This window comes from Vollenhovia emeryi, unplaced genomic scaffold (assembly GCF_000949405.1).
Source record: "Vollenhovia emeryi isolate VEMERY1.0 unplaced genomic scaffold, V.emery_V1.0 DF939215.1, whole genome shotgun sequence".
Lineage (NCBI taxonomy): Eukaryota > Metazoa > Arthropoda > Insecta > Hymenoptera > Formicidae > Vollenhovia > Vollenhovia emeryi.
The window spans coordinates 158,942-180,505 of record NW_011967151.1 but is presented as its reverse complement, the minus strand read 5'-3'; the positions used below and the strand labels follow the sequence as shown (position 1 = coordinate 180,505).

At 47.7% G+C, this 21,564-nt stretch overlaps 1 protein-coding gene across 2 annotated transcripts in view; it reads right to left on the bottom strand.

Moving 5' to 3' along the window:
- LOC105560976 (protein tramtrack, beta isoform-like) overlaps positions 1-21,564 on the bottom strand; it is a 51,691-nt gene that overhangs the window by 9,599 nt on the left and 20,528 nt on the right. The window contains exon 5 of one of the 2 annotated variants that reach the window (XM_012010549.1): positions 7,597-7,971. The exons of the other annotated variant lie outside the window; for it this stretch is intronic. Coding sequence (XP_011865939.1) covers positions 7,679-7,971 — 293 coding nt within the window. The 3' untranslated portion in view covers positions 7,597-7,678. Of the gene's footprint in view, positions 1-7,596; positions 7,972-21,564 lie in introns of those variants that run through there. 2 annotated transcript variants of the gene reach the window in all.

Below are 21,564 nucleotides of genomic sequence, written 5' to 3'. Positions count from 1 at the left end.
CGCGTCGTCCGGCGGCTCTCGACGCGCGGACGGAACAATCCGCGATTACGTCTCCGGATGGACGGCGGCCCCGGTCGGCGATTGTTTTTTCCCTCCCCCCCCCCACCCCTCTCCTGATTTCGCCTGCGTGTTTGCATCCCCGGCGGATCGCGCCAGTGTTTTCCGAATCGGATTTTCCTCCCGCTCTCTCTCTCTCTCTCTCTCTCTCTCTCGCGTGATTCGTAATATATTATAATAGAGCCGAATGAGCGTGGAACGGGAATGGTAAGCCGCAGCGGACGTCAATGAGTTAATTCAGGTTGGAAAAAATGTGTTCTGAAACGCGCCCCGATCGAATAAAGTTTGTTTAACATTAACAAATGTACACGCCGTTTGTTACCGGTTACACCTGCCGCGACTGCACTCGTACACGAAAACATGACGGAGGGCTTACCGTCCCTCCCTCCCCCTACTCGCACCTACACTTTGCAGTATAAACAGCGCAACTTCCGCGAAAGTTTTCCAGGAGGAAAACAGCTAAAATTTTAAGAGGGACTCGAATAGCAATGATAATTATTCGCCGCGATGAATGACGCGGCTACGTTCGAAATTCCCGGAAAGTCCGATCTGGAAGAGTCGGAGACACTGGCTCGCATGGTTTCACGATGCTCCCCGACAGAATCGCGCTCTCGGCCGCCACTTGGCTCCGGCCATCGCATCTACTCAGCTATTTATCCGTGAATGTTCCAAATACGTGGCATGCCAAACATCGTGCCTCGCATGTACGCAGGCAATCGGCGAGCACTCCCGATCGTCGTGAGCGCCAGACGATCGATACAGGCGCGAAAGCACGCGTCAGATTTCCGGCCACGAAACCCCATGATGAAACGCGAAATTACGGGCGGCCTGAGCTCGAGAAGCCCAACCAAAATTCACGGTGAGTCCGCGGGCGCGGCGACTCGACGTTTACAACGACACGTAATCTGAAATTCGAAAACTTGGATATCCGAGGGGAATTTTTAGAGAGCTAAGAGATTGAAGAGGATCGCGAGGGTTCCCGCCCGCGGTTTAAAGAATTATCGAGCGAGAGGTGGGAGAGTAACATTCGAGTCTCCCCGGAGATTTGTGGTCTTCCCGGATTTTAATTAACTTTCGCGGAAACGATCGCGTTAGGATCTTCGGTCGGCGAATCGCTTTCCGCGCCGGCAAAAAAATGTCTTCGCGTATCGCTGGCCCTGTATCGTCGTTCGACGACAACTCGTCCGTGCCACGGACTTCTATACACTACTACTCTCTAAAAATCAATCGGTGGATTATCACTGAAAACGTCGCTGAAAATTGCAGCGGTATACAACCGTTTTCAGTGACAAACCACCGATTAATTTTTAGAGAGTAGACTGTTACCTTCGAGCCGAAAAGTGAGACGACAATTTCGACATGTCTTGTTAGGTAAATAAAGTAGTATGTGTGCGTCGGTGTGTCGCTGACAGACCTACTGTTTCACCTAACAAGACACGGCGGAACTCTTGCCTCACTTTTCAGCTCGAAGGTACAAGTCTAGTCGCGCGTAGACGTCCGCCACACTACGCGCGATTCGTATATTCGTGAACAGCGTGGAGGAAAAATTGGTCGATTCGCCAGCCGAACGGTTGTTTTGACTAATATTCAAACTCCAATTGTAGACTTACGATACAAGTCCTGTAATAATAGGTAAACGTTGCTCAAGTTAACACGAACGAAACGGCAAGTAACAAGTTGCGAATGACAAACTGCGAATCACGAATCGCGCATAGTGTGGCGCTAGCTTTACGCGTGCACACGCGTAAAGTCCTGTGATAACAGGTGAACGTTAAACGTGGTCCAAGTTAACACGAACGAAACAAGTAACAAATCGCGAATGACAAGCTGCGAATCACGAGCAGCGCGGTGAGTAATAACGAATGTCCAACGAATTTCTGCGAATCACGAGTCGCGCATTACGAATTGCGCATAGTGTGGCGCGCTAGCTCGACGCGTGCACGCGCGCGAATCGCCCGCGTACGCGCGACGGCTGCCGGGCGCTCTGTACGTGGTCGCGGCCGTTTGACAGTTCGCGTGCGGACAATTCCGGAAATTGACGGTGGGCCGCGACGAGCGTCCACCGTACGTGAATGCAGCGCGAGCGCAAAAGTCACGCGTCTAACGAACGCTGTTGAATAACAATCGCACAGCCGTAACAAATACATCGCTATTGTTTATGGAAATATCGCGCGACGGAAAATCGAGTGTTGATTCTGACGTTATTGTATTAATTAACACGCGCTTTGCAGATATAATACTCGCAGATTGGCGGCCGGCCTCGCGACAATTAACGGCGCGGTAGACTGATTCGTTACGCGTAATTACATCCGATAAAAAGGTCAGATTTGGCGCTGAAAAAAATTATCTCCGCGGACGATCGCGACGCGACGTAATTCGAAGAGACGTCGAAATACGCAATTAAACGCGCAACTGCACGTTAAAAAGGGCACAACTGTAACAATTACGCGGCCGTTTCGTCGGTTAATATAATATCACGTGTTGCGTGACTTCCCCATCGATCCGCGCAATTGCGCCATGCGCGCGAGCTCTCGCGACGTTCGTCTGAAAAATTTAAAAAAAAAAAAAACAGGAAAAACTGGACCAAGTACGCCCGATGCGCTCCGCGGTAATTCCGCCCGCTCGGCGACGTCTACTCACGCGCGGACGGGTGACAAAAACGGAAGTTTCGCGAGGGGTGGAGCTCTCCTCTCGAACGCCGGCTGGCTAACGACGAATGCATTCTAATGGCGGCGGGGCGACGGCGACGGCGGCAGCGGCGACAGCGGCGGCGGCGGCGGCGGCGGCGGAGTTGACTCTCGCAATATTAGGATGAAAGATGAAAAGCAAACTCCACCGTCAAACTTTGTCGCGGTCAACCAATTAAGTACAACCGCGTCCCGACTGCAGGCCGGGCCATAATTTCGCGCGCACGATGAAGCATCGATCCCGGGCGCCGTGCGCATCTCGCTCACGTACCCCCTCGTCCCCCCCGCCCCCTCCGACCGTCCCTTCATCTCCCGGAGGACGCCCGCAATGCACCGTGGCAGGGCGGGTGCATCGCGCGCGATGAGACTCGCGAAACGCGGGGGGGGGGCGCGAGTCGTCACGTGCGCGCGGGCCGAAATCTGCACGGTCCGTAACCATCGCCCATCGTTTATCCGAGTTTGACGTATCGAGAGCATCGTGGAAGCACGCGGAAAAATATCACGCTGACGTTTCGACGGTAGGGGTTCTCAAACGAGCGTCCCGGACGGCGAGACGTTCTCGAGCGGCTCCTCCGCGGGTTACCTCGAGTCTGATGAACGTTGCCGAAAGAACAGCGGGTCGATGTCGATATTGTTCGCGGGTCCCTCAGTGAAAGCCCGCGGATTACGGATAACGACGATTCCTCCCCGTTACTCTGGTTCTTTCGTTGGAAGAACGCTGAACGTTTAAAACCCGATTGGCGGAATATCTGCAGCTTCAATGATCAATTTAAATAATCGCGCGCAAAGCTAGACTCTTTAACAAACTGGCGTTATACGGCGTCAAATTTGAGTACCCCTGTTTTTTTTCACACGGAGGACGGAATTGTTGAGAAAATCGGCATTGCTCGTAAAAGTTGTTCTCGTATTTCTCCTCCAGACTCTGTCTCTACCGCGTTTCGATTTTCCCGCACGCTCTCTCGCTTTTTCTCTCTGTCTCTCTCTCTCTCTCTCGCTCTCTGTGCAGCAGAGACGACTCGTCTCGTGTTATTAACTCTTCTAGGGCCGACGTAGAAATTGCAATCAACTCCGAAATTATCATACGACAGTATCGCGCTGGTCTTTCAATCACAGAATGAGGTCTCGTGTCATTTGCGGGATTTCAATTCGTTAAGTGGTGCCGCGTGTATTTTGCGTAGACTCTAAAAAAAACTATCCAAAAACGAATATATTCGTATAAAAGAACGCCTGATAAATATCACACAGCCCCAGTGTCTATTTATTAATCAGAGCTGGAGGACCAACTTTTACGGCAATAGGCGCGACGGAACGTTTAGGCGATCGCTAATTAATAGACACTCGGAACCAGCGCGTTGCGCGAAGGTAGCGAAGGGAACAAAGAGTTCGGAGAACAAAGGCAAGGCAAAGAGAGAAAGAAGAGAAGTCGATCGGCGTGCGAATTCTCAGCCAAGGAGGTAGGCCTGCAAGTGCACCTTAACACGATTCAACCCGCCCCTGTCAATAAATAAACTTTGCGTGTGTCGCGTATTGCAATATAATGTTGCGCTGTGTATATATAAACAGTGAATAACATATATATAAAATCATAAAACGATAAAACAAAATAAATTATCCAATATATTAATATTTATACTTAATAATCTGCAATAATATATTAATATTCTGGTTATATATTATTAAATTATAGGTATATGCGTGTCCGGTAGCCTTAACTATGCAAAGTGCCCCTTTTTTTGCAAAAAAAAAGAGAGAAGATCGACGGTAATATCATTTCATCACAATATTGCGGTTTGGCTCTTTGAATAGCTATGGGTTTCTGCGTGTATGTATGTGTTCCTCTTTCCGTGTGTGTGTATCTGTGTTCGCGACCCCCGTGAAATAGGCGATTATTGCTGTCTGCAACTACACGACGGTAATCAGCGCCACCAGATAATTTGTCAATCTAAGTCTTCAATACGAAGGAGCGCTTGACGAAAAGTCGCTGACCGAAAGATCTACGAGGATCGCTACGCCTTCATTATTAACCTCGCGATTACGTTCGAATCCGTAGACGGCGTCTTCGATCCGACCCTCGACTTTGGCGTCGGATCTTTTGGTACCAGCTCCACAGACCGCGGAGCGATCGATTCAGACCTCGCTTCGTCGCGATATCTTCCGAGTATTCGCGCTGCCCGAAAAACTGCACGACGCGGGGGTCGCTACGATAAGAAAAGATCCCTGTCCCTGTTATGTGTCGCGCGCCTACCTTGCGCCTCTTCTCGCCTTCGCGTGTGATATATATATATATATATATATGTGTAAGTGTGTGTGTGTGTGTGTGTGAGGCATCGCTCTCAAAATAATTAGGAGATTATCTCTCTGGACGATCCCGCGGAACGTCTCGAGTGCCGTTGAGACGACTGCGAAAATGCGAACCGTGAAGACCAATATCGGACGCTTCGTAAAATCGGACAGTCGTTAGATGACGCCCGGCATTCGAAGAAATGTGTTTCCTAATTGCTTTCAAGCGACCACACATTTATCCGTACTTGTTGTAAAAACCATGCTTATAATGTATGTATGTATGTGTATATATATATATACGTTACACGTAATTTTCATGATGTATGAAGGAAAAAAACAAACAAACAAAGAAGAAAGAAGAACAAACAGATTGCACCCCAACCAATTAAATATCAATGTGCAATGACGATACGAGTATCGTGACCATCCCTTGAATAAAATTAATCTTTAACGTAACTATATCTCCAACCAATGGTAGATTATTAGCGTGTGGTAGGTTATATAAAGTATAAAATATAGTACTCTATAAATCATCCAATACAAGTAAAACCTTATTTGTTGCCTACGCACTTAAGTCCCGAATCGTGGAATGTCTTCGTGATTTCCACTATTTACCCCGCGATCGCGCATTACAGCAGCGCTTGCGTGCGGCTTAATCATTATATATTATAGACTTTAGGTGTTAATTAACAAGTAACGTGCGTTTTATAGTCAAAGTTCATATTAGGACTGCAAAGCGCGATACACAAACGTATTATCCAAATTCTCGCGAACGTGAAGGACAGAGGATTTCGTTGTCGCTCGATTTGCTGTTGCGTGTCGCGTGTGAGGGTGTATACGCGTGGCTGCGTGTCGCGGATGCGTGTCCCTTCTGCGGTGCCGAATCCTTCGTGAACTGCGCGCGAAAGATCTGGGTGTGAATGTCCATGTATGCGTGTGTACGTGTCTCTGCGTGTAAATCACGTGCGTAGGTGCGCACGCGTATGTTAATATTGCTACTGGTTCCCGAAGGCTGGTAGTACGTTACGATTACAATCTAATATGAAGTCCAACTATAAACTCTTCAACAACTATACGACTCACCCTGCGTATCGAATGAATTACTCCCAGCGACTCAGCTTAATAATTAAAAGATATCATTATAATTAATTAATTGATTCATTAATATTCTTTCCGGCTGCTGTCTCGCCGTCCCGATCGGTCGGCAGCAGCATCTACGGGAGGAAATTGGCACCACGTTTGCTCCCATTTTATATATATATATTTATATTTATATATGCATTTATATTAATTATGTAATTAAATCCGCGCGCGCGCGCGCGCGCACATGCATACACACACACACACACACACACTAACCGCGCGAGCGGTTCACATCATTTCAATCGCGCGGACCTTACCCGCGGCATTCGCTAAAAAGTATCGGCAATCGGCGCAGCGCTCGTTTTTCTCACCACGAGAAAAAGGAAAAAGAAATGATAAAGCTGCCCGGGTCTTTGGACATTGTCGCGACGCGGACGCGGCCGTGCGCGAGGTTGACGCACGCGAGCGTCGTGGACAACGCGTCGCGATCGCCCGCGATTCTGTCAGGTCGCCGGTCGGCAACGAGACGCGAGCGCAAGCACGAGGGCTCCGCGCGAGTAAGAGAAACGCCGAAAGAGCGACCTGCGCTAAGCAATACGGCTCGTCCCCGAGTCGAAAACGACGCCCGGGTTACTTCACCTCGACCTCGCGACTCGTAACACGAGGACTCGGTGCGATCGCGTGGGATCTCTCCGAGAATTCGAGACGTTCGGGGTGTCGAAGCGATTCGAGGCGAGAGAAATTGGGGGGGGGGGGGGAGGAGAGGGAGGAGCGATCTTTCGCGGCTCATTTCCCAGGGGGTCGCGTCGAACCGGTTCGATCTCCCGAAGAGGCCGAGGGAGAGCAACGCGTTATCGTCCTGTAATCGTCACGCACTAACGAGCCCCCTTCGTCCGACGAGATAAGTCAAATTGGATTTCACGATCGCGACGGCCTTCCCGGCCCTCGCGGAGCGTCGGCCTCGAAATCGCGGCTGCGTTTCGCGCTCGCGTACCTCCGCTCCTCGGCGACTCGTGGAAAGGAAAAAAAAAAGAAAGAATGAAAGAACTTAGCCCTCACAGCGCTTCGACGTTAGCTACAACAAGCCCACTCCCAAAAAAAGTCACCGCACACTAAACTGTACACATCGCTGTATATTAATCTTTCCTGTTCCATTTTTTTTTGCTATTTTTGCGATTTTCGTTTGTTAAAAAAGACCCCTACAGGAGAAGTTCTCGATATCCCTTAAGCGTAGAACCTACAAAAGATTTGGTGTTCGAGAAAGAAGAAAAGCCGAGAGAGACCGGCCCTTTTCCCCCCAATGGCCGTAACTCCAGGGCCATATTTTCGCCGTGCGCGAAATACCCCCCTGTGGCTACGGCCACCCGCGCTCTCTGTATTATATATTTCATTGTTTATATATATATATATATAATTTTTGGGGTGCGCGCGTATGTTATATATTATGTTTCAATATATATGTATATGCATATTTAAATATATATTTAATATATATTGGATATATATTAAATATATACAGATATATGTGTGTATCTCGTTTATCTTTCTTTTACTCTCTTCCGGCGTCTTTAGGATAGCGTGTTCATGGTGTCATTGCTTGTTGAGAGCGCCAACGAGCCGGCCATGAAATCATTAAGATCGATCTTTCTCGCTTCGGGGTGTTTGAATTTAAAGTGCGTGCGCAGGTTGTCGCTACGTGTGTACGTGGCACGACAGAGAGGACACTCAAACCTGCCGGGGAAGTGGACGTGGTAGTGGTTCCTGATGTGCGTCACGACCTTGCCGCACAGCTTGCACCTGTGAAGGTTGCAGCCGCCTGGCACCCGGTCAAAGGTCAGCCGCATGTGCCAGGCTTTTGAACCTGCAACATCAACACAAGACAAGTCACTTTCAACTGTTGGCTTCCCGACACGACGCGGCGAGTCGCCCGGTCGCCGGCGATTCGTTTCTCTTTCTCTCTCTATCTCTCTCTCTTTCTCTATCTCTCTCTATCTCTCTCTCTTTCTTTGAATTTTTCCGTTTTTATTCGATTTGATTTTGTCGTCATGTTACTCTGATTATACACGTTACTTCTATGCCATTTCCGTGCTGCTTTCGCTTTGTAGCATTTTACTTGGATACTTTTCGATTCGGCTCTAGAGCGGCTTTTCGAGGGTCGCCGGATCCTTGGATACTCGGGTAGGGCATTCGACCCCATTGGAAGTGGGGGGAGGGGGTGTCTCTCGGATCATCCCCCGGTTTGGGTCTTTGAATCTTTGGATTCTCGAATTCTTGGAAATTCTGAGATCTCTAGATCACCGAGTCCTAGGATCTTGAGACATTCGATCTTCGGAATCTTGAACCTACAGATACTCGGCTTCTCGAATCCTTGGATTCTAAGATCCCCGGAGGTCTTGAGTCCCCTGGAGTCGTCGGACATTCAACTCCTCTCGCAGATGCGATATAAGATCCCTCTGTATCCTTGGATCCTCCGATCCCGAATTCACTCGCGTTAATTTCGCGCGTTCCTCGTCCCCGAGTTCTTTTAGCCGCTTGCTTCCCTACCTCTCTACGTTTCTTTCCTTTATCTAAAAAGTCCTCCTCCCTTTCTTCCCGCGAATTGTATTGTGTATAATTGTATATTATGTATATTTGTTATATCCAGAATGCGCGTTAATCGAATTATACAGAGACAGACAGAACGAGATGGACATTTCACCAAATATATAAACGGAAAGAAAGTTTTTGCCTCTTGCCGCGTTTACCGGTCGGACTTGAAAATATCACCTTTCGTAATCGGATAAATTTATTCCCGAACGTATAATGGAGAAAGAATATTATATTAGCTTATTAGGAAAGCAGCTTATATTACTCTTGAAATAAACGCCTAGCGCAATGGATGTCGTTATATTTCACGATGAGCCGGGAAGGTACGGGGTCTTTGATTAAAAATCGATCGCTCGTTACCGCGGCGCTTCCCTTTGAGGCGTCGCTGCTCTTTACGGACTGCAAGACATTGTATCGTTTAAATAAATTTAAATAAATTGAACCGGCGAGCTCATATACCAAATAACTCCGTCACTCGAGAGAGACGCTCTCCCTCTCTTACTGCTCTCTGTGCGCGAAAAGCGCGCTTAATAATTCCGTATTTAAAAACATGGAATTTCGCTTTGTGAGAGGCGCGAGCTCTTACAGGCCATTTTCGCAAATATCTAATATAAAAAAACGCGACCGTAACGAAGGAATAAATATTAAATCAAGCGACGCTTCGGGCTAGCAAGCTAAACGAGCAACGCCGCCGCTCTCGTGTATTTAACACGAATTTTGCACTGCCTTCGTAAAACGATCAAAAAAAGGCTCGCGTCACGCCGGAAAATGGAGAAAATTTTTTTATACATTAACGCTGAAATGTCACAACTGAGAAGTTCGCGTCAAAAAGGCTGGAAAACGCGATGTACAGCTCTATTTTCTCCTTCCCTTCTCTCTTTTTTTCGCTTTTCATTCTACTACCTCTGAATCCCAGAGCATTACTTTACGCGGCAATCACGTAATCGTTGACTGATGGAAACGTATTTCCGGATGTAAGCCGATTGCCGTTCGATACGAAGGAAGTGCAAAATGTCTCTTAAGGGTGCGCACCAAGTAACGAGCGAGCTGCGTCCGAAGATATACGCCGCGCGTCTTTGAACGAGGCACTAGCCTCTCGACGCGATCGGAATGTCAGGTACTCGAGGCAGACGACGAGAACGTGCGATTAAAGCGTCAGACACGTAAGTCCTCGTTAAACATCGATCAAACTCCAAACCAGTGCGATTAATCAGAGAAAAAGCGTAAAATGGGCGTACAAGTTTTGTGCGTAGGCAAAGCGAGCTGATCGCAAGGGCTTTTCCCGTTTTTTTTTCCCCGGTATCGCGTCGATCCCTCGAGTGCCTGATATTGATAAACGTGCTACGAATAATTGATAAGTCAATCTCGCAAGCGACAAAAAAGAAGGGGTGAAGATCACCGATCTACGTTTCCTACTGAACCGATCGAATTTTCCTTCTTATTTTACGCACGGCGTTTTGTCCAACGGGATCGAGTAGACACGTACGGTACCACGGGCAAGCTATGATTTTCGCGAAACGCTCTAGCCCAAGAAATTAGACGGTGCAGCCGACATTACGCCGCTCGGCCTAATTAATTATGGAAATGATACGTATGCGCGAGACGACCGAAACAATTATACTTCCATATCCTAATGCACGAGCGAAACGGGGTCGTTGTATTATTCAAGGACACCGAATGGTTCTGTCTGTCTCAAGGCACGAGTGCCCGGCACCGTGATCTCAAACGGAAGAGATAGACCTGAAACGTAATGGAACACTCCGCGAGCGGTCGGGCACCGCACTGCTAGCCAAGTGCCTCGCATATACGCGAGTGTGCGCGCTGCGTTGTACATAAACCCAATAATATCGTGAAATTCCCCTGTCGTCGAGACGCATGGAACACCTCAGAACGTCAAATCCCCCCTTCGTCCCCGCGGTCCTCCATAAACCCCCGAACGTCAGATCACTCCACTCGTATTGTGATACCTTGTTAAAGTAAACAATCTGCACGTACGCGTTCTGCTTAATAACCGGCAAAAATAGGTGTTTCGCTGCACCGCTACTCTGGGGGGGAAAAAAGACAGCAACCCATTCTGGGGCCCACAATTACACTGAAAAAAAATCTGATAGATTCAACCAGTCGTCTGTTAGAAAATAGACGAATCAGAATTCCTTTAGGATTTACCAGATTTGCAGTGAAGTCTGGCAAACTTCTGGTTATGAAATATCTTTCATGGTAAATCCTAAAGGAATTCTGATTCGTCCGTTTTCTAACAGACGACTGGTTGAATCTATCAGATATTTTTTAGTGTAGTGATGTAACATCCGACAGTAGATCACACACTGAAAACAAATCTGATAGATTCAACCAGTCGTCTGTTAGAAAATGGACTTCTCAGAATTCCTTTAGGATTTACCAGATTTGCAGTGAAGTCTGGCAAACTTCTGGTTATGAAATATCTTTCATGGTAAATCCTAAAAAAATTCTGGTATAAGTCCTAAAGGAATTCTGATTCGTCCATTTTCTAACAGACGACTGGTTCAATCTATCAGATTTTTTTTCAGTGTAGTAATCGAATTATTTGGATTGTTCGTAACTCTAGTCTGGGAAAAATTTTGACCGTTTTTTGTAGTTGAGCAACTTAACATTTTGGTTAGTGCCTCTTAAGTGAAAATCATCTTTGCGTTACTGAATATCGACGGAACTAATTGAGAGAATTGGTTAGTATTACTTAAAAATCTTGGATATAGATGGAATAGATAATTGCGATTTTTAGTTACGCGGGGTAAAATTCGTAAAAGATTAGAGTCTTACGAACAATTTAAATAATTCGATTAGTAATTGTGAGCCCCAAAATGGGTTACCGTCTTTCTTTTCCCCAGAGTACGTTTGTGCGCGAATTGAAAAGGAATATAGGAGTTGAAATATTGTCGAATGCGGAAAACAGAAGTGTACCTTTAAGGCAAATGCATAGAGTCGAAAAGGAGATTAAAGTTTTCACGTCTGGAACAATATGCGATAAGATTGACGTAAAAAAATTACATCCGCTTCAAAGTGTGCATAAAACTGTTTTAATTTATTTTTATGGAGAGACGCGGACTGTGAGTCGAAAGTGATTTACTCCGCGCGACAGGGAAATGACACTCGAGGTGCTCCATGATCTGGAAAAATGGAGTCCCTGAAAGCTCACGCCGCCATTCGGACTGATCAATATTCGTTTTTACGTGCCTCACTTAACGTATTTGCACGTACCCGGGACATCCGCCGACAATCATAATGGTAACTTAGAGCGTGCGAGAAAGAGAGCACAATCCCCCGACGGTGTGAAAACTTATAAAAATTTATTTTCAGTAGACAAAAATATTCAATGGAGATGTTCGTCGTCGTCGGCTCGCGTATATTTTCATCTTTACATTTAAATATTCTTCCGTCGTTAATTTAAGACCCCGTCACAAATCCCTCGATTCATTTGGAACGTTTAAATCCTCGGATCTTAAATCGTTTATATTTTCGAGAGAAAATCGAAATGAAGAAAAACTATCGCATTAAGAAAATATCCTCCCTCCGGTCATCCAAGGAACGACGTGCCGGTACGTGCATGCAACGTTACAGAACACCCTATAGAATACCATTTATTCTTGTCGGGGCGAGACCATCTCGGGATCCGAGTAGGCTGACTGAACTCCCGCAGGAGACTCCATTCCGGCGATACCCCAAGCATGATATCGCGTGTTAACCCCTTGCAAACCGCCTTACTTTCGCGATGCTTACCCGTCACGTGCCACTTTATTTTGCCGCGAAGTCAGCAACGTGCGAAGCGAAGCACATTCTAAGGTGAAAATACAGGAAACCGCCGGGGAAAAGAAATTTGATGAGTAAATTCGCGGGCGATATAAGTGCGCGGCAAATATAAACTGGACAAATAATCGCGTGTAGCCTTGTGTTGTAAAAGTCTCGCCCTTTATCCGATATAAAGAATTATTATCGTCGTTAACGTTGCCACTTATTTTTCTGTTACGGTAAACTGAAGAAAAAGTCGCTATGCCGCCGCACAAGGTGGAAAACCAAAGGGTATTCGCGCATTGTATTTACACGTGTCTGCGCAAATTACAGTACGTTCGGGCGTGTTTCCCCCGTTCACCCTGTGTTTCCAAGCGTCACCTTATACGCAGCTACTCGGGGGAAACGGTGGGTGCTACAAAGGGTTAAATCGCTGTCTACCCCCTCAACAAGCCGATTGCCGCCGCGGTGTATCGTCGTATCGATCGGCTGCATTCACGCTAGCTTCCGTTCCCGATTAATGCGCGATTTAAATAATATTCGCGTGACGGCGCGGGGGCGGCAGAGAAAGAAGGTGAAAGGTCACTCCGCGCTTCCGATCGATGAGAGGACCGGCGCCAAGAAAGGGTTCGCGAAACACAGGGGTGGAGAAGACAGGAGAGTGGAGGGGTGGGGGGTGGGGGCGGAGCGGAGGGGAGAAGGAAGCGGACGAGTTAAAAAACTTTCGCCGGTCCCGCCGTCCGTTCGATTTTCAATGAAACTCGATCGCCCCCGCGCTACTTTTTCATTTCCACTTTTCCGAGTTTCCGTGACGAGTGCGCGCGGAATGCAGCCGCGGGAACGACGCCCCGTCGACGCTGTAAAAAAAAGGCTTTGTACACGGCCGCTTTTTTTTTTATTATACATATACACAAGGTTGGGAGCGATATTTTTAGATATACATGTGTGTGTTATGTGTGTGTGTTTGTATATAGGTGTACGTATCTCTTTTCTCTCTTGTTAGTGCAGTAGCCTCGGTTAGATTCGGTTAGAACAGTGTTTTTCAACCCTTCCTGCGCGACGAAGAAATGTGTCGAGACGCGCGAGAGACCGACAGTGCGTCATGCGGAGAGATGCGACTACGGAAGCTGCACGTCAATAGCAGAGAGCTGTCGTGAGACAATTGTCAATCGGGATTTAATTGCCAAGGTGCTTTCACGTGGGTTAAGAGAAACAGGAACCGCAGATCAGTCTCTCCTGCTATCGATATACACCTTCCGCACAAAATCACGGTACATGGTAGTCCCTTTGATCTTGATTTCAATAAAACAGACACATAACACGACAGATACTCAACAAACTCGCGACGCATCATTGCTTGTCCCACAGTCATCTCGTGTTAACGCCCGAAACGAGCCCAGCTATTCGTAAATCTCTTTCTCGAACACCTTATGTTGTTGCTACTTTGAGATTCGTTTCAACAAAATAGGAGACAGATCGTACAAAAGGTTTTAAAAGGAAATAGCGCGCGCGCGCGAAGTTTTGCTCGGAAGAGATTTCTCGCGAAACGCCCGATATGGAACAGAGGTTGAAAAACACCGAGTTAGAATACGTCCCTTGCGAAGATGCTGTCAGTTGCTGTTGCTGTTACGATTACGTTTCGCGGCTCGCATAAATTCAGATAAGGCCGACGTAAGGGCTAGACCAGAAAGAAAGAAGGGTAGAAAAGAGAAAGAGCGAGTGGAGAAACTGAGAAAGAAAGAGAGAGAGAGAAAGTATGAATGAAAGAAGATAAAGTGAGGTCCAAAATGACGAGGGCAAAGCACCTGTGTGTCGGGAGATGATAAATTCCAAGAGCAAACTCCAAGTAAACGAGAATCCGTCCCCTTTCCGGAGGGATAGTAAAACATTGGCTCTCTTTACGCACACGCTGTGACACGGACCATTTTGTTACGCGGCCAGATAATAAAAGAAGAAGGTGGTGAACAACGAAAGCGCGCGTCCTCTCTTTCTGTTTTCTGGCAGAACCGAGACCCCTCTCCTCTGAAAAGATTAACCGGATCCGAATACCGAATCGCATGAGTATCGAGTCCGAGCTGAAACGATGAAGCGTAGGGCGCACGGCTGTGATTCGCGCTGGGTTAGATTAAATAATCACTGTTTATTATTTCACAAATCTCTTGTTGTGGTACAAAAATATTACAATATTCGATCTGGTAACTTCCTGTCACCTTTCCTTACTCACTTAAATCCTAGTAGTCGAATGCGCGCGCCAAAAAAATTCCCCCGATACTTTCTCGCCGATTGATAAACCGGCCCTGAAAACTGAAGCCTCGACGAACTTCCATTCGTAATAGATACGAACGTTTCGAGAGGCTAGAAAGTCAAACCTTGGAGCTCCGCCACGTAATTTTGCAAGCCGGATACCGAAGGTATCAAAGACATCAAGGTACCGACGTCTCTCACGTCCAGATATGCCAATTTACAAACTCGTTGTCATTCTTGCAAAATCGTACCTTGATTCGCTGCGAAGGTTCGTTACAAATTCGCAAGCTAAGTGACGCAAAGTAGCGCGAAATTTTGTTTGGCGCGTGCACACAGAAATCCTATTCTCTAAGTACACAAACATTAGCTTCGAAGATGAGTAATTAAATACTTACGATAGTTGCATTAATCTACGTTGGCGCATAGGCAGGCATTTTTATGACGCGATTTCTTTCGTAGGGAAGAGAGGGAGGGAAGGATGAAAGGGTTCAGAACAAGCGTGATGGTCAACGCAGTAGTCCCTAACAGCATCGCTATCTAGAGTACTCTTTTCTTCAAGCTTATCAACGCGCAGAATCTGAAGAACACATGACTCTGCGAGAAATCATTTACGTATTCGTGGCGATTACGCGAATCCATTTCTACATTGTGTCCTCATCGTCTTTCGACGTGAATTTGATATAGCCTTGATTTACCGAGTGCTATTTAAGTCTCGATTAATTTCCATATAATCGACAATTTCTCGAAGACGTTTAGCACCGAAATCATTCAACTAAGCAAAGTTCCACGGATCCGGCGATCAAGTGCTCAGAAGTCTCCTACAATTAGAAAATTCGAGGACCGAGCGTTCAGATAAGATCTGCGGACTCTGCCCGTTCCATCGATAATTATTTCCTCTCTCGTGCTTTTGATAAAGTAACACCGTGCGTATAAAAGACGATCCTCTAGAAGTATTTAGACTACGACAAACTCCGCAGTATAATTGCGTGATTAACATCGCGAGATTAGAACGGGGGGAAAAAATATACACCGGACTATTACGGATATGCCATGTCGCTGCTAGGCGTGCAAGGTAACGTATCCGTAGGTAGCGTGACACCGGTTATATTTTAGTTATCGAGCAGGAGAATCGATGTGCCACCGACAATGCCAATATTTCTCCTCGCGAAATAGCCACGGACTATTCTCCAGCTGCGAAATTAACGTGCGGAAATGAAGTTCGATGGCGCAATCCTGATTCGACCATCAACGCGACGATCTTGATTCGAACGCGACGTGCGAGTGACGTTGACCGATGATACCGAACTATTATTATGCGGCACCGCGTTTTATTAATATTGTACAAAATCTGCGATTCTTCGCGAATTAACGGACGCGGAAAGAGCGGAAATATAACTGTCATTATGCAGAATCGCATATGCAAAAATTATCATGTACGGTTCCCGTTCGCGGGGCGCGAGAGTTTCGCGTTTTGCATTAATTGGAAAGCGCGCCGCAGAACTTTGGCTTTGACGAAGAAGAGACGCCGCGATCGGATGAACGATTAAATAAGCCGCCCCGAAAATAGCTCTTCAAGGTCGTCAAAATTGCTTTCACCATAAACGACGACGACGACGTCGCGTTTTAGCGTGTGCACTCTTTAGCGGCGGCGGCGGCAGCTCTTTGTGTAAAGTCGAAGCTATCGAAATCACGTCGAATTCCGTAAAATTTCTCGGCGCATTAGCGCCGGATTTTCCGCAGGATCAAGTCGCCCCACGTCGACATTTTTCCCACTGCTACCACTTTTATAGCCCGAATTTTCGGGGTGCACGCCCCAGCATACCAATACATGTATATTTCGGTAGGGTAATATATGTATACGTTACTTTTCTTGTGCAGTTTACGTATGCCGAAGATATGTAAAAGCGCACACGCTAGACGCGCGCTCGTATTCCTGGGAGGATTTTTGATCCTCTTTAGCGAACTGCAACTCGTGTCGCAAGTCTGATACTTCGCGCGCGAATCATAAAAAGCATAGAATAGAGTTGAACACATTACGGCTATTCGAATTTGTACTCTTACGTCAAGTATGTTGCGAGTAACGTTTCATCTCTAAAAAATTGTAGAAACAATGATAACAAAATTAAAATATTTAAAATTATAAGTGTACATAGAAGGGGCTTTAAAGTACAATCTTAGAACAAACAAGGAGATAGACGGAGAATTAAAAAAAACAAAAATAAAGGAGATAAAATTAATAAATTAGTTAGAAGTGATGAACTTTTATGTACTCTCGTGTCGCGATTGAGCTTCGCATGTCTTTCCAAGGAAAGAGCCGGAACGCGGAAAGTGGATATGAGAGCCGGATCGGAAAAGACAGACGGCTGCGCGTATTAGAGTAACAAGCAAGCGTCCATTCGCTAGCGTGATTATTTCCGAGACTTCGAAACTGATCTTATCAAGGGGGGAGGGAGGGAGGGACGTAACACGACCCTTACAATCACTGGCAGGCGTTCGCTCGCTCTTGCCAGGCGCGTTCGCATGATGATTTATATCGGAATCGCGAGGCACGAACGTATTTAAATGCCCGGCGGGCCGACGGTGGGCGTCGCACGGAAGTGGAGCCAGTCGGAAGTGGAAGTATTCCTGCGAGCGCCCAAGACAAAGACGAATGAGGCGGATGCGGTCGGATCCGCTGGAAATTACGGGGCCCCGATGTTTGTACAGCGCGAGCCGTTCGTAAATGAGACGCCAATTTTCCCGGCCGAGCTAGGCGAGATTATCGAAAGAGCTAACTCTATCTTGTATCGCACGAGAGAGAGAGAGAAAGAGAGACAGGATGCACCCCAGTGTCATGAGGCGCGGAGATTTATGAGTGAGGAAATCGTTCCGCGGGGCGCCCGGAGTCAATCGTTTCGAAGTACACTGAAACTTTATGAGCAGCGGGCGCACCAACGCGCTTTTCGTGCTGTCCAGCATATATTTCGCGACTCGGCTAGGCCATCAACCCCTTCTCCCTCCTGTTTTCTTTCCCAATCTACTCCGATAACAGGATTCGCCGAAGGACTAACATCACCCTGCAATTCGGTTAATTTCAATCAAAGGAACAAATTCAAATGATCGCCAAGCGCTCCGCGTTTAATTCCAATACGCGTCCAGAAGTGAACCGTGCGCATGCGACTGCAGTAAGGCACCCCAGAGGGGTCATCGAATTCTCGCCGCCGATACTCCACAATCTCCTCTTTACAAACTTTACAAAGTTAGGGTCGACCTAGCAGCCGCTGCTAGCGCGCCGTCCGTTACCCCTGCGCAAGCATCCCTCAGCTCGAAGGGATGCAAGGGCGGAGGCGAGCAGCGTGTGGCATCCAGCTGCCAGCATCACCGACTAATGCTGCAACAGGGAGAGAGGGAGAGGGAGCGAGTGAATGGACAGAGGGTCGGAGGTACACGGAGAAAAGAGACAGCAAGAAAATAGGGGGGCTGAGGGAGGGACAGAACAGCGGAGGGGATACTCGGAGAGATTTATTATGCAGAGGAGAGCGAGAGAAACGGGCGCGAGCCCTTTCGGAGCTTAACGCACTTTGTACCGGGCGCTGCGCACGTAAGCTGTCTCTATTTTTCGGCCCGCAACGTTGATATACGTGCGAGGCGAGTACACGCTGGTTTATATACTGAATAATGCATCCGGATGTATATCTCGACGAAACTTTCGTCTCTGCCCATGTTACTCCCGCGCGAATAATTTTACTTATTAAACGCTCTGCTCTTTTTCGCACGTCCCCAGGGCGATAGTCTTGGACGTAAACTCCGTTCGACGTCCGAGTAATTCCTCGTTAAGGTACAACGGCGCCGCGTCTTCAGGAAACGTACGAATTAGAAACGTAGATACCTCTTGCAATATTTCTTATGCAGAAAAATGGTCTGTCCAGCGTTTGCACCGATCTTTATTTTTTTTTTGGACCGAATACTCTTTGAACGTGTATTTAAGACGACGTTAAATATACGAACTGGCTATAAACGAGCCTTAGTGTGCGCTCAGTGCGCACTGGTGCAAGCAACCGAGTTCGCTATTACAAAGACGCGCGTACAAATACAGATAGTCAAAGATGAGCCGTCTCAACAATCGCTCGTGCTAACAACGCCCCAATCTTCGCGCCGCGTAGAACCCGATATTTTCTCTCATACACCGGCATCGATCACCGCGCGCTGTGCCAGAAAGAGCCGTCAAGGAGGAGGGGTGCAGGAGGGGCAGGGACGAGGAGACGCAGCAGCCGTAGAGGACGAGCGGGGTGGCGAGGAGGGTGAAGGGGATGCAACGACGGGAACAGGAGAGAACAGAGTGTATTTCCCACCCTCCATTGTGCGCGCCTCTCCTCTATCTCTCTCTCCCGGTACATTCGACTAAACTGCATATATGCTGAGGAGTGTGGCCGCATGATCTATGTACGTGGATTCAACACAGTGGCCCATACGGTACGGTATTGCCACAGGATTTCGCGTTTTCCCTCGCCGAATGACGATCGTATGCGGGAAACGACTCGTACCGTCTTCCCTCACTTCCCTCCTTTTTTTTCCCCCTCTTATTTTCCGTTGAACCAGGTGCCGCACTAAATTCACACGTGGCTGCCGAGGAAATATCTTACACCGCGGCCGAATATATTTCCGTCAAACGAGGAACCTTTCCGAAAACCTCCAGCGGACAGCGGTACTCAAACCCGGGCCGAGAAACGAAGGTGGAGGAGTTTCTTCTCGATCAAGCGTGAAATAATAATGCGCGATGGTTTTCCGTTAATTTTGCCAACTCGCCTACGTTTATCGGATCAACGTACGCCAAGCGGGACCTCTTGTCGATCTTGGAAGTCAACGGGATAACATTCGGCTATGAATAACTTGAGTACGAATTATTCTTCCGGAATCAATAGTTCGTACCGTTACCTATGAAATTCGTTCCGCGCGCACGTAATTACCGGTGATGCAATTGCGCCGATGAAATCGTTTGTTGCAAATTGCGTCGCGTGAGTTTCCAGGAGCAACGAAATTCCGACGCTGTAAACTTTCCCGATGCCATTGATTCCCGGAGTGCCACCCACTCGTAAGACCGAAACGTTGGAACTTCATTTCGAGTATTCCTGTCAGTAGCTATACAGTAGCCTCGCTACAGATCTGTCGAGTACGTACCGTCTGTTCCAAGACAATGCCGCAGCGCGTTCCCCGAACATGTAACCACTTAAGACATAAGGGAGGCGAGGGTTGATTGAACTGCTCGGAAACGGCGATAACGAGAACATCACGATATACGCGAAGAGAACGGCGGATTCTGTATTCAATCGAGCATTCGGTACTAACAATAGTCGATGGCGAGGATCACTCGGATTAGTTGACCACGTCAACGAGAATGGCTTAAGTGTAAATAGGTAAAAGTGCCAAAGATTCGGAAAATGGGGCGCAAAGAGTTTGCACGTCCAATAAACGGGAATCTGTAAAATTGTTATGTACAAAAATGTCTTGTATGACGACTGAGAGAAGTTTGCGGACAGATTGCCCGGGGATTTGTGTTGAATAATTGCGATGTGGAACGTGAAAAAAAAATTGAAAGTCGGACATACCACAAGGTAAAGTGAAACTGTGCAAAACTTGAGCCGCTTTACAGAGGGATATCTATAGAATGTCGTTTTTCTCGCACTGAAAACCCCACGGTTAAGTGATTAATGGCCCGGCGCGATCAGCGGAGTTTCGCGAGATTTGCGCCAGACCAAGTTTCTGCTCCTTCGAGCGAGCTCTCAAGGACGTATCGGCGGAAGCCAGAGGCGGCTCTGGTTTCTCCTCCATTGGTTAAGCCAACCGCCGGGTTTGAAAGTAAGCGGGCACGAGCGCGAAAGACGAAAAGCCTCTTGTCGTGCGCTCGAGAAACGAAACTCTTTGCGGGCGGGGCACCACTCGGGGACGCACCTCCACCCGCTGATCCTCTTATTCAGGACACCCAGCCCTCATCCTCAAACCACCGTCACATCCGTCCGACCGCGGTGAGACGAGAGAGCGCGCGCGCGCGCGTGTAATAAGGGCGAGAAGATATGCCGGTAAGGAGCTTATCGTCGGGAAAGGACTCGCTCCTTGGACGAGTGCCGCACTCTCCCGTCTTGTGCACGGGAATATTAAACAACCGATGCGTCTGGAGAGCAGAAAGAAAGCTATAATACGTCGTTTTGTCGGTGGAGCCGCTTTATTCGGTGATCGATCGTCGTCGAGAGTAAGTATCGGTGAACGGAAGTATCGGCTGGAGGAGCTTCCCCGAGATAGCGACTTCAGAAGCGACAATGGGATCAAGGCGCGACAGAGAAAACGAGCGAGGGAGAAAAAGAGTTGAAAGAAGTGGGGGCTTTAACGCGGGAAAAGAAACAAGCGGAATCGGAAACAATACCGAGCGGGAGAACTTCGCAAGTTGCACGGCGGCTAAGTGGGACAGCCGATGTAAAGATTTACGACGTTAAGGATTGCGGATTTGAGGAAATATCGGACAATTAATAGTCCGCGACATTTTGTAACCGAGGGCGATTCCCTGGGAGAATGATAGCGGTGATGAACGTCAAAACGGTTAATGCATCGAAAGGCACAATTTTCGGATCAATGATCGAGTTACGTGGCGAATGCCGGGAATCTGCGAATCCGAACGAATCCGAGCGGGTGTCATTGCGGATCCGTGAAACTCTGCAGATTAATAAAAATATCCGATACGAAAACCCAGAAAGAACACCGGCGCGGATCGATGAAATCGAGGACGGAAGGTACACTGCGAGGGTAATTAGGGTAATGAAGGGCGCGCTGTATAATTAGATGCAACGATGGATCGATGGACCGAGCGCTATTGCAGGGGGGATGCAAAATG